Source organism: Artemia sp. Qi Xiang Cuo, chromosome 9 (assembly GCF_049724085.1).
Source record: "Artemia sp. Qi Xiang Cuo chromosome 9, ASM4972408v1, whole genome shotgun sequence".
Classification (NCBI taxonomy): domain Eukaryota; kingdom Metazoa; phylum Arthropoda; class Branchiopoda; order Anostraca; family Artemiidae; genus Artemia; species Artemia sp. Qi Xiang Cuo.
In genome coordinates, this window is record NC_142802.1 from 18,625,608 (window position 1) to 18,638,681 (window position 13,074).

At 35.7% G+C, this 13,074-nt stretch overlaps 1 protein-coding gene across 1 annotated transcript in view; it reads left to right on the forward strand.

Annotated features, from left to right (window-relative positions):
* The first annotated feature begins 523 nt into the window (after positions 1 to 523).
* Positions 524 to 13,074, forward strand: part of LOC148948396 (pentatricopeptide repeat-containing protein 2, mitochondrial-like) — a 44,958-nt gene continuing 32,407 nt past the window's right edge. Inside the window, exon 1 of the mRNA XM_089093913.1 lies at positions 524 to 660. Coding sequence (XP_088950039.1) covers positions 600 to 660 — 61 coding nt within the window. The 5' untranslated portion in view covers positions 524 to 599. The remainder of the gene's footprint in view (positions 661 to 13,074) is intronic.

The window sequence follows — 13,074 nt, forward strand, 5'->3', positions numbered from 1 at the left end:
TTTGTTTTGACATGTGGATTGTTTTCAGTTGGCCTCTTGTAGACCATTTTTTATACTTAAGCTCTCAAAATCGAGTTCTTCTGTAGTAATGCAAAATATATATGACGCACCCAGCTCTTTCCTTCAATAGTGTTAGTAGGATACAACCACCTAACTCAAGTATTCTAATTAAGTAGAAGTTCTCTTCTTCAGGTAGCATCCGATATTTGAAAAGTTCATCAGAATGTTCCCAAAATTGCAGTGTAACACAAAGGCAGATCCACAGCAAAATCTTGGGAGGTAGGGGGGAATGTGACAAGGGCGCCAATAATTGGCCTAATTAACAAGTTTATTTAAAAAAAGAATAAAAATTGACAGAATGAGGGTTCCGAAAATATTTTGGAGGGGGACCTGGTTCTCCTGCCTCGGTGCCACATTTTGGTCAAATAGGTATCGTAAAAATATGCTGGAATCTCTAAAAAGGGTCCTTGTTCCAGCCTGACGGCAACATTGCTCAAATGTCATTATACCTCCTATGCGACTTATTCAAGAAATCAAATATTATAGATAATCATTTCTTCTGCAAATTATCCAATTTTCCAGGGAATTTTTGCGGCAATATGGCTTTAAATAAAACTTTTGAATTCATGAACAGGCGCTTAGTTCCTCCTCTTATTCAAGGTGAAAATTTTACTATTGTTTAAGCTCAGTGACAAGCTTGTCTACTTCCGACTACCTCTTCTTCTTCCTCCCCTAGAGAGGGTCTTGATAATTTTCAATTATCATTTCTTTTTCTCTGGCTTTAGTTCTGAAAATGAAATTCCTGTTATTTGAGTAGAATTTTAAGCCATATCAATGTTTTTTTTTCAAAATTTAGGAAATGTAATTGCATATCTTTAAAACCTAGGCTAAGTTGGGATTGAGCAAAGTTGTGAGGTCAATATCTACCAAATCATATTATTGAGTTAGGAATAAAGTGAATACACCATTCGATGCCTTTTTTTATGCTGATTACAAATATAACAAGCATTTCTATCAGAAATGAATTTCAGCCCCCCCCCTATATAGGCTATGGTCAATATCTACCAAATCATATTATTGAGTTAGGACTAAAGTGAATACACCATTTGATGCCTTTTTTTATGCTAATTATGAATATAATTAGCATTTCTATCAGAAATGAATTTCAGCCCCACCCCCCCTATATATGCCAATTCAGGGTTAGGTTAGGTATAGTCTATATAGGGGGGGGACTGAAATTCATTTCCAATAGAAGTGCTTATTATATTCGTAATCAGCATAACAAAGGGTATCAAATGGTGCATTCACTTTATTCCTAACTCAATAATATGATTTGGTAGATATTGACCAGTTGTGAAGCTGAAAACAATTTTATTGTACTTCATTTAAGCAGAAGATCTATTTTTCAAGGTTTCACTTTTATAGCACACATGTTTTTAAAGGTCAGGACCCTCCAAAGGGAGGAGTAGAGGTAGGCACTTCAAAATACCTTCCCAGGACACACTTTGTTAAATATTTACCAAATCATATTATTGAGTTATGATTAGGCCTAAAGTGAATATACCACTTGATGCCCTTTTTTATGCTCTTTATGAATATAATAATTATTTTTGTCAGAAATGAATTTTAGCCCCCATCCCTATATATACCAATTCAGGGTATATATTTGCACATTAGGGGGGTAGGGGGAAAGTTTAAACTTACCTCATTTAGATCAGAAATAAAATTACCCCCACCCCCTAATGTGCAAATATATACCCTGAATTGGTATATATAGCAGTGGGGGCTAAAGTTCATTTCTGACAAAAATGATTATTATATTCATAAAGAGCATAAAGAAGGGCATCAAATGGTATAGCCCATTCACTTTAGTCATAACTCAATAGTATGAGATGGTAAATTTTTACCCATACTTTAGCCTATAGATCCATCCCTAAAAGTTTCATTTTCCTAACCTATCCCTTTTCCAAGATACCCAAAAGTTGCTAAAGTAAAATTTTACCAAGTGTAGTAGGCCTTATAATTTAGCTAAGATGAAAGTAGAAACATCCTTTGATGTCTTTTTATGCTTGTTCATAATTCAATAATTGCTTCTCAGTCATCAGCATATAGACTTACTTCATTAGTCACTTCTGGAGCATCATTAATGTAGATATTGAAAAGTGTAGGTCCCAAAACAGTTGAGGCACCCCACCTAAGACCTCTGCTATTTCAGAATAGAAAGCTGCACCACCTTCACTAAAAACTGACCTGCTGCTTTCTTCCCTTCAAGAAAGACAATCCTGTCCACCACACTCTCTTCAATACCTATTGCCTTCAGTTTCAACTGGAGCCTTTGATGACAGACTTTATTGAAGGCTTTAGCAAAGTCTAGCAGAACCATATCAACTGGGAGACTTTGGTCAATGAGCTCAGTTGTGTAATAATATGAGTCAATCAGTTGATCTACTGAGTCAATCAGTTGATTTGTTTCAACTGATCTACCTGGTTGGAATCCATGTTGGTGTTTTGATAGAAGGTTATTTGTGGCCAAATGTTTGAGAATAGCAGTATTTACAATGCCTTCTAGGATTCTCCCAACAGTAGAGGTAATACTGATTGGCCAATAATTGGGAGTATTGGTCCTGTCACCTTCTTTATGTATTGGCAAGATATGGGCAACTTTCTAGTCTAATGGTATGACTTTAGTGTCAATAGACTTTTCAAAGAAGCTTGAGAGTGGCAGTACTAATTGGGTGTGAGCTTATTTTAAGAGTTGCGGATGAATGCCATCCAGCTGAACAGACTAATTTGGATTAAGATTTTTAAGCTGAGATTTGAGCTCAGGCTTCTCCGCTATTATTGGAGACACTTGAGTGTTAGTTATGTATTGTGGTGGGGTTGAGTGGGGGAAAGTGTCTGCAGGTGTGAATACTGATGTAAACTGGTGAATCAAACATTGGAAATTTTTTGGGGACATTTGACTGGATTCTATTACAAATCAGCTCAATAACTGTGTGCCTACCACACTTTAGTGCAGAGGCATATGTCCAGGACTCCTTGGGGTTGGTTTTTGAGGGTGCTGCAATGGCCTCCTTGTAATTCTCTAGACAGTGCTTAAACTTTGTTCCTTGCAGCTTTGAACTTAATTGGGTAATCAGTCCTATGTGGGTTCTGGTTTATGAGTGTTGACAGTTTTTTTCTTGTTCCTGGCAATTCTCATTTCTTTGGTGATAAAGGAGGGAGTTCTTGTTTTGTGTATTCACATGCTAGTTGTGTTTTTATTGGCAGTGTCCAACAACTCATTTTTTATTATCTCCCATGTCTCTTCTACTTCCATAAATCCTTAGATTGCTCCTAGCTGCAGTTTAAGGTAATAAATTCAACAAATGATCTATCACAATGACTGAGTTCATGCCTGATGTGACTGTAGTTTGTATAGGCATGTTTAATTAGGTTCAATGTTTGTGGGTACAGTTGAAATTGGCATTTCATTGCAATGTGGTCACTGTTTTCAAATGGGGGTTGTAATTCCATGTTAATGAGTGAAGTAATTTATTTTATGAAACAAGGGTTGTAATGGGTCATTAAATAGAAGAGGGAAGATGTGGAAGTAGGTTTGTTCTTGAAACATTGGGACACAAAGTCAAACAGAGCCAACAGTAAGGTATTGAGGAAGGGACAAACCCCCTCATATCCAGAATAATTTGTTTTTTTTTAGTTTTAATGTTGCTCCTTACTTTCAATTGGACAAACCTGTGTTTTTTCCATTTAATTTCTGATCATTTTTCAACTAATGCTGGTAAACAAGGCTTACCCTCCATGAAGAATTCACTTCCCTTACAGGAAACTCCTCAATGAGAAGTTCCTCACACATAAAACATACCCCCTCCCCATAAAATTTCATCCTCAATGAAATTCCCCCCATTATAAATTTCTTGCAGATAATTTAACCTAAAGAATTCTCCTTTGTATACTTACATTTGAAAAAAAAAACTTTAATTTCTCATCCTATTCCTAATAATTCCAGAAATCTCCTCTTCTATGGATTTTATTTTTCCAGAAACCCAAACATGCTGAAATAGCCTCCTTCAAAGTGGGGGCCAAGAAATGATAGGAAGTACATTTTAAAAACTAGAGCTAATGAAAAAAAAAAAACTAAAAATCCAAAATTAAGGTAATTTTTTGTCAAAATTTTGACCTGTCATCTAAGGAATTTTCTTGGTTTTCTGGAAATAAGGAAAGCATAGAAGAAGCAGCTCAATAACATCTGCCTAGTATGTATTTTAGGCCCTGAATTGATTCTTAAAAGTTTCATTCACCTTACTCAGCTAATGTACAAGGTAGCAAGAAGCTTCTCAACTAGAACTTTGTCCCAAATTTATGTTTGCCAACATTTGCTACATTAAGGACAAATTATGTAGATACTGCTTACTGGTGATAGTGAATCAGATTGTTGGGCACATCCTGAACTGAGAGCCATGGCTTACTGCACAAATATGTGTCAACACCGAACTTGAAGGTTTCAACACTAGGGGACATGACTGTGTTCTAGCCAAAGGAGTTCTGTAGACTAGCCACATGGTTGGCAAAACAGCTTTTTTGCAGCCTGGTTTTGGCATGTTTCTGGTAGAGCTTCATGGGATGCCCTCTCATTCTTGAGGAACTGTATATCTGGAAAAGGTCTAGGATGATATCTTAGTCACAGATCAATTTATATGTTGCTACTCACTTATGTTGGTATGTGAGATATGTTATTTTGAGTCTTTGGAGTCTGTTATAATATGACAAATTTTGAAAACCCCTTATGCATTTTGTTCCTTGTTGCTGCACAAATTCCAGAATGGGTTTGTCAAGCTAATTAAATAGAGTAGCAGTGTATATCCCAAAGTCTTATTTTGGTCAAATCAAACTCTTTAGGAGGTTAGTAATCACTGCTAGGGATCTCTTCCAGAATGTTCTCTTTGTTACACCAAGACTTTGGTTGGATTTGGGAAGTACAAACTGCATGTGTAAATTAAATTTGAGCTTGTTATCAACAAGAACTCCCAAATATTTTCATGGTGACTACTTTTGAGGGACTGTTTAGTACATGATTGCATAAAGTACTGGCTCTGAGGACTGTTTGTTCTGAAGTGTCTGCCCTTGCATTTATGGATGTTAAATTCTAGTTGCCTGGTATTTTCCCACAATGAGATCTGCTTGGATGCATTTGGTAATTTGAGATCAGCTGCATATAACACTATCTTATTCTTTGTGCTCAAAGATTTATCATTAATATAGATGTTGAATAGTGTTGGGCCTAAACTTCCACTTTACCCATATAGTATGGATAAGTATGGGCCATACATTTGGTAATATAGTATTTACCAAGTATGGGCCATGCTTGGTAAATAATTCCACTTGGTATTATTTTATACTCTAACAACTCTTGGCATTGGAAGAGTCTGAAGTAGCTGCTAGCTGCCAATTTTTTTTTCTTAGAGAATTTAAGAGATTGATTAAGCCACTTTGAAGAAGTGGCATCAATTCAGGAAAATATAGGGGATGGACAATCTGTTTCTTTTTTTTCAGTGAAAATACTAAGAAAAGAAGGTTTTTTTTTATCAAAATAAATCCCAAAAATATTTTGAAATCTAGGGAGGGACAAATGGCTAGCCAAATTAGGAAAGAGCATCAAATAAGAAATTCAATGGTATATTTTTTTATCTGATTTCTGTCCTATTAGTAAAATTAACCAGCTTGGGGTGGGGGACAATTGCAATGGCAGTGAATTTTTAAATTTGGTATGAGCATTGAGTAAATTTGACAATTTCTTGATTAATTCACTAGCTATGAATATACTGCTTGCTGGGCCTTTTAATGGTCTTTCCAAATATACTAATTGCTACTATAACAGTCTCATTTTCAGTCTGAAAAGGGGTTTTTCATTTTTTTTTCAACTTGTTCTTTTTTTTATTATGTTTCTTGTTTTCATGGTAAATTTATTTTGTAACATAGAAATCATATAAAAAAATAAATATACCATTCAATTCTCTGTTCAATGCTCTTTCAAATCCAATAATTATCATTGTTGCAATTACATCCCATGCTTCAAAACGTCTAATAACTGCAGAATTGATTATTCTTTCAAGAACCTTAACAACCAATGATGTCATGCTAATGGGTTGGTAATTTTCAGCAAGGTCCTTTCCACCTGTCTTGAATATAGGAATGAAATGTACTGATTTCTAATCCAGAGCTAGTCTGGAAAGATTTGATGATACTTTAACAGCAAGGTAAGAGGTTGGAATATGACTGTGACATTCATGAAGGATACAAGGATGAATGCAATCTGGATCACCAGATTCATTCATTTTGAGGGACATAAGTTCCTTTAGAACTATTATATCAGTAATCACAATAGGTTTCATATTATGTGATGCATCACATAAAGGAGGTGGCGGAAAAACAATACTGGAATCATAGGCAGTGTGCTAGTGCTGCCTAAGTAAAGAACAATGTGGACACAATGTGTTTTTTTTTCTTCTTTCTTTGACAGGTACTTCATATCGAAGGAGTTGTCGTAGAAACTTTGAAAAGGGTTAATTCGATTGGAAGTCGGAGTGGCTAGTGCCCTTTTTAATATTCGAAAGGGATTGGAGGGCAACTAGCCCCCCCCCCACGCCCATCCTGCCCCCAAACACATCCCATCAAAATTTTGAGATAGCCATTTTGTTCAGCATAGTTGATTCCCAGATAGAAAATATCTTTTTGAGGAGGACACTCCCCCACAACCCTCAGGGCAAGGGTTTTAAGTTATGCCCTGAGGAGCATATAAGAACAATGTTGGCACAATGTACCATATATTATTTTTTTACTTTAGAGCAGCACACTTCATATAGAAGGGGTTGTTGTAGAGACTTCAAAAGGGGCTCATTCAATTGGAAATCAAGAGTTCTAGGGCCCTTTATAATAGTCAAAAGTGATTGGAGGGCAACTAGCCTCCCCACCCCCCTCACACCCATCATTCCCCCAAACACATCCAATCAAAATATCCAGATAGCCATTTTGTTCAGAGTAGTTGATTTCCAGATAGAAAATGTGTTTTTGAGGAGGACACTCCCCCACAACCCTCAGGGCAAGGGTTTTAATTTATGCCCTGGGGGCATATAAGGTTTTTATAGAAGGCGTTGTCGTAGAAACTTCAAAACAGGCTCATTCGATCGAAAATTCAAAGGCTAGTACCCTTTTTAATAGTAAAAAATTATCGGAGGGCAACTAGCCCCCCCCCCAGGCCCATCATTCCCCCAAACACATCCAATCAAAATTTTGAGATAGCTATTTTGTTCAGCATAGTTGATTTCCAGATAGAAAATCTGTTCTTGAGGAGGACACTTGCCCACTACCCTCAGGGCAAGGGTTTTATGTTATGCCCTGAGGGCATATAAGGTTTTTATAGAAGGCGTTGTTGTAGAAACTTCAAAACAGGCTCATTCCCCCCCCCCCCCGGCCCATCATTTCCCTTTTCCTCTTTTAAGAGTTGTGGATGAATGCCATCTAGCCCAACAGACTTATTTGGATTAAGATTTTTAAGCTGAGATTTAAGCTCAGCCTTCTCCTTTATTATTGGAGACACTTGAGTGTTAGTTATGCATTGTGGTGGGGTTGGGAGGGGGAAAGTGTCTGCAGGTGTGAATATTGATGTAAACTGGTGAATCAAACATTGGCTATTTTTGGGGGGTCATTTGACTGGATTCTATTACAAATCAGCTCAGTAACTGTGTGCCTACCACACTTATGTGCAGAGGCATATGTCCAGGACTTCTTGGGGTTGGTTTTTGAGGGTGCTGCAATGGCCTCCTTGTAATTTTGCCTCCAGTGCACCATTGGGGCTCAGGATTTATTACTAAGAGTTCTATTCACTTTGCACAACTACTTTCCAATAGACAAACCGCATCACCTAACATTTTACTATAGGTACACAAATCACTTAAGGTTTGACTCTTTCAATGATTAAATTAAAAAAAAATTAACTCAAAGTAAGGAGCAACATTAAAACTCACAATGAAAAGAAATTTTTCTGTATATACAAGGGTTAGCCCCCTTCTCAATACCTTGCTCTTTACACTAAATTTTTATTTATAACTTTTTCAAAGTGTATTATTCTAATTAATGGCCCTTGTGTTTCTGGACTTGTTCTTGAAAAATTGGGACAAAAAGTTGAACAGAGCAAACAGTGAGGTATTGAGGAAGGGACAAACCCCCTCATATCCAGAATAATTTGTGGTTTTTTTTTAGTTTTAATGTTGCTCCTTACTTTCAATTGGAAAAACCTATGTCTTTTCAATTTAATTTCTGATCATTTTTCAAATAAGGCTGGTAAATCAGGCTTAACCCTCCATTAAGAATTCACTTCCCTTACAGGAAACTCCTCCATGAGAAGTTCCTCATACATAAAACATACCCCCTCCCCATAAAATTCCATCCTCAATGAAAATCCCCCCATTATAATATTTCTTGCAGATAATTTAACCTAAAGAATTCTCCTTTGTATACTTACATTTGAAAAACGACTTTAATTTCTCATCCTGTGCCTAATAATTCCAGAAATCTCCTCTTCTATGGATTTTTTTTTCCAGAAACCCAAACATGCTCAAAATAGCCTCCTTGAAAGTGGGGGTTAAGAAATGATAGGAAGTACATTTTTAAAAACTAGAGCTAATGAAAAAAAAGATTCCAAAGTTAAGGTAATTTTTTGTCAAAATTTTGACCTGTCATCTAAGGAATTTTCTATGGTTTTCTGGAAATAAGGAAAGCATAGAAGAAGCAGCTCAATAACATTTGCCTAGTATGTATTTTAGACCCTGAATTAATTCTTAAAAGTTTCATTCACCTTACTCAGCTAATGTACAAGGTAGCAAGAAGCCCCTCAACTAGAACTTTGTCCCAAATTTATCTTTGCCAACATTTGCTACATTAAGGACAAATTATGTAGATACTGCTTACTGGTGATAGTGAATCAGATTGTTGGGCACATCCTGAACTGAGAGCCATGGCTTACTGCACAAATATGTGTCAACAGCTAACTTGAAGGTTTCAACACTAGGGGACATGACTGTGTTCTAGCCAAAGGAGTTCTGTAGACAAGCCACATGGTTGGCAAAACAACTTTTTTGCAGCCTGGTTTTGGCATGTTTCTGGTAGAGCTTCATGGGATGCCATCTCATTCTTGAGGAACTATATATCTGGAAAAGGTCTAGGATGATATCTTAGTCACAGATCAATTTATATGTTGTTACTAGATACCTCACTTATTTTGGTATGTGAGATATGGTATTTTGAGTCTTTGGAGTCTGTTATAATCTGACAAATTTTGAAAACCCCTTATGCATTTTGTTCCTTGTTGCTGCACAAATTCCAGAATTAGTTTGTCAAGCTAATTAAATAGAGTAGCAGTGTATATACTAAATTCTTGTTTTGGTCAAATCAAACCCTTTAGGAGGTTAGTAATCACTGCTAGGGATCTCCTCCAGAATGTTCTCTTTGTTACACCAAGACATTGGTTGGATTTGGGAGGTACAAACTGCATGTGTAAATTAAATTTGAGCTTGTTATCAACAAGAAATCCCAAATATTTTCATGGTGACTACTTTTGAGGGACTGTTTAGTACATGGCTGCATAAAGTACTGGCTCTGAGGACTGTTTCTTCTGAAGTGTCTACCCTTGCATTTATGGATGTTAAATTCTAGTTGCCTGGTATTTTCCCACATTGAGATCTGCTTGGATGTATTTCGTAATTTGAGAACATCTGCATATAACACGATCTTATTCTTTATGCTCAAAAATGCATCATTGACATAGATGTTGAATAGTGTTGGGCCTAAACTTCCACTTTACCCATATAGTATGGGTAAGTATGGGCCATACTTGGTAAATAATTCCATTTGGTGTTATTTTATACTGTTCCAACTCTTGGCATTGGAAGTGTCTGAAGTAGCTGCTAGGTGCCAATATTTTTTTTTTCTCTTAGAGAATTTAAGAGATTGATTAATCCACTTTGAAGAAGTGGCATCAATTCAGGAAAATATAGGGGATGAAAAATCTGTTTTTTTTTTCAATGAAAATACTAAGAAAAGAAGATTTTTTTTTTATCAAAATAAATCCCAAAAATATTTTTTGAAATCTAGGGAGGGACAAATGGCTAGCCCAATTAGGAAAGAGCATCAAATAAGAAATTCAATGGTATATTTTTCCAAATCAAAATAGCGTAAGTGTATCCAAGCTGTCAAAGAAAGTAAACAGATTTTTTTGCAAATGGTATAAAGTTTTCCATTTTAGGTCAACTAGAAGGTATGAAACTAAATTAAACAGTACTAATTGTGTCCAGATTTTTAAAAGGGTGTATGTTGTTAAAAATTGCTGAAAATTTTTCTCCAGCATACAAATAGCAGACCAAACTATAAAGTCTTAGAAAACGAAAAGATTTAAAGTATTGTTTTCTTTTTCCCTGAAAAGACTACGTCAATATAAAATGAACAGAAATTATTTTTAAAAAACTTTTTCCACAAAATAAGTTATTCAAAGAAAAGTAAAGAACTCCATTAAACCAAAAATGAGCAAAAATAAAATCAAATAATCTACCAAGCGTGAAACTACCACAAATCAGCATCGATAAATAAATGAAACCCAAAATGAACAGAAATTACAATAATTAACCAAGTATAACTCAAAACGAGCAGAAATTAACATAAGTTGGGTGCAAAACCCCTATGCCTTCCCAAGGCCAGAACCAAATTTGTACTTTATGGAAAAAATACAAATGAATGTGGATTGTCAGTTTAATATACATATACTGATATTTAGTAATCAAAATGTTAATATTATTTGATTAATTAAAGTAAGAACATTTATGTTTTTTCATTAAAGTGCAAATTTGGTTCTGGCCTTGGGAAGGCATAGCTCTAGGGATTTTGCGCCCAATTTAGGTTAATTTCTGCTTGTTTTGAGTTTGACTTGGTTAATTATTGTAATTTCTGTTCGTTTTTGTTCTTTGTTTTCTGTTCATTTTGGCGCCTCAAAATGGGCCAGACATAATTTTTCTCCAATCAGATTAGAACTTTCAGGGTTGGTAGACGGAAGCAAGAGAGAGAGAGAAAAAAAGTGGAATTCAAATTTTATGGTGTTAATGTTTGTGCAAAAAATTGATATTTTGCTGAGTTGCTTGAAAATTATAGGAAATTTAAATAGGGACAATGGAGTCTTATTAAAGCCAAGAAATTTAGGCAACAGAACTAGTGTATTGATTTGTGACATCAATGTCACAGTGACGTTATTCCCAAAATAGATTTTTATAATAGATTTTTTTTTGGCCTTGAAGTATTTCTTTTTGTTTTCAAATCCTAGACCACTATCATAGGCAGTGCAATAGCGCTGCCTAAGTAAAGGACGATGTTGGCACAATGTATTATTATTTTTTGGTTTCTTGGTCTTAGACCAGAGCACTTTGTATCGAAAAGTTGTCGTAGAAACTTCGAAAAGGGCTCATTCGACTGGAAATTGGAATGGCTTGTGCCCTTTTTAATAGTCAAAAGTGATTGGAAGGCAAATACTAACCCTTCCATGCCCAACATTTCCCCAATAACATTTAATCCAAATTTTGTGATGGCCATTTTGACCAGCGTAGTTGATTTACAGATATAAATTACGTTTTTAAGGAGGCTACTCCCCCACAGCCCTTGGGACAAGGGTTGTAAGTTATGCCCTAGGGGCATATAAGGTTTTTATAGAAAGTGTTGTTGTAGAAACTTCAAAAAAGGCTGGTTCAATTTTTTGAATTTTGAGATGGCCATTTTGTTCAACGTATTTGAAAGTTCTGAAAATTAGGTCATTGAGGATAACACCTCCCCCCCCACAGCCCCCAGGGCAAGGGTTGTAAGTTATGCCCTGTGGGCATATAAGTTTTTTTTTACAGAAAGCGTTGTCATAGAAACTTCCAAAAGGGCTCATTTGATTGGAAATTGAAATGGCTAGTGCCCTTTTTAATAGTCGAAAGTGATTTGAGGGCAATTAACCCCCTCCCACACCCACTTTTTCCCCAAACATATCCAATAAAAATTTTTAATAGCAATTTGGTTCAAAGTAGTTGAAAGGTCCAGAAATTATATCTAAGGAGATGACACTCCCCCCACAGCCCTCAGGGTAAGGGTTGTAACTTATGCCCTGGAGGCATATAAGGTTTTTATTGAAAGCTTTGTCATAGAAACTTGAAAAAGAGCTCATTCAATTGGAAATTCAAAGGACTAATGCCCTTTTTGATAGTCAAAAGTGATTTGAGGGCAATTAACCCCCCTCTAACGCCCACCTTTCCCCCAACAACATCCAATCAAAATTTTTAGATAGCCATTTTGTTCAACGTAGTTAAAAGTTTTATATATTAGGTCTTTGAGGATGATAACCCCTTAGAGCCCTTGGTCTAAGGTTTGTAAGTTATCCCCTGGGGGCATATAAGGCTTTTATAGATAGTGATGTTGTAGAAACTACAAAAAGGGCTCATTGGATGGGAAATTAGAAGGGCTTGTGCCCTTTTTAATAGTCAAAAGTGATTGGAGGATAACTAACACCCGTCTCACACCCACCATTTCCCTAAACACATCCAATCAAAATTTTGAGATAGGCTATTAAATTTATAAAAGTAAAAACATTTATATTTTTTCAGTAAAGTACAAATTATGTTCTGGCCTTGGAAGGATAGGTTTGAGCCCTATGCATGTTAATTTCTGTTCATTTTGAGTTTGACTCGGCTATTTATTGTAATTTCTGTTCGTTTTGAGTTTCATTTATTTATCGATGCTGATTTGTGGTTGGTAGATTATTTGATTTTATTTTTGCTCATTTTTGGTTTAATGGAGTTCTTTACTTTTCTTTGAAAAATTTAATTTTTGGAAAAAGTTTTTTCTAATTAATCCACAGAAAAAGGTCATTTGGACTTTATGCTAGTCCATATACCCTTATAGAAAGTCTGGAACTGGAACTGGGAAAAAGTCATTTGATACCCTTAGTGCATGTTAGAATAATCTAAAAAAAAAACAAAAAACCGCAGAAGTCATTGTAGG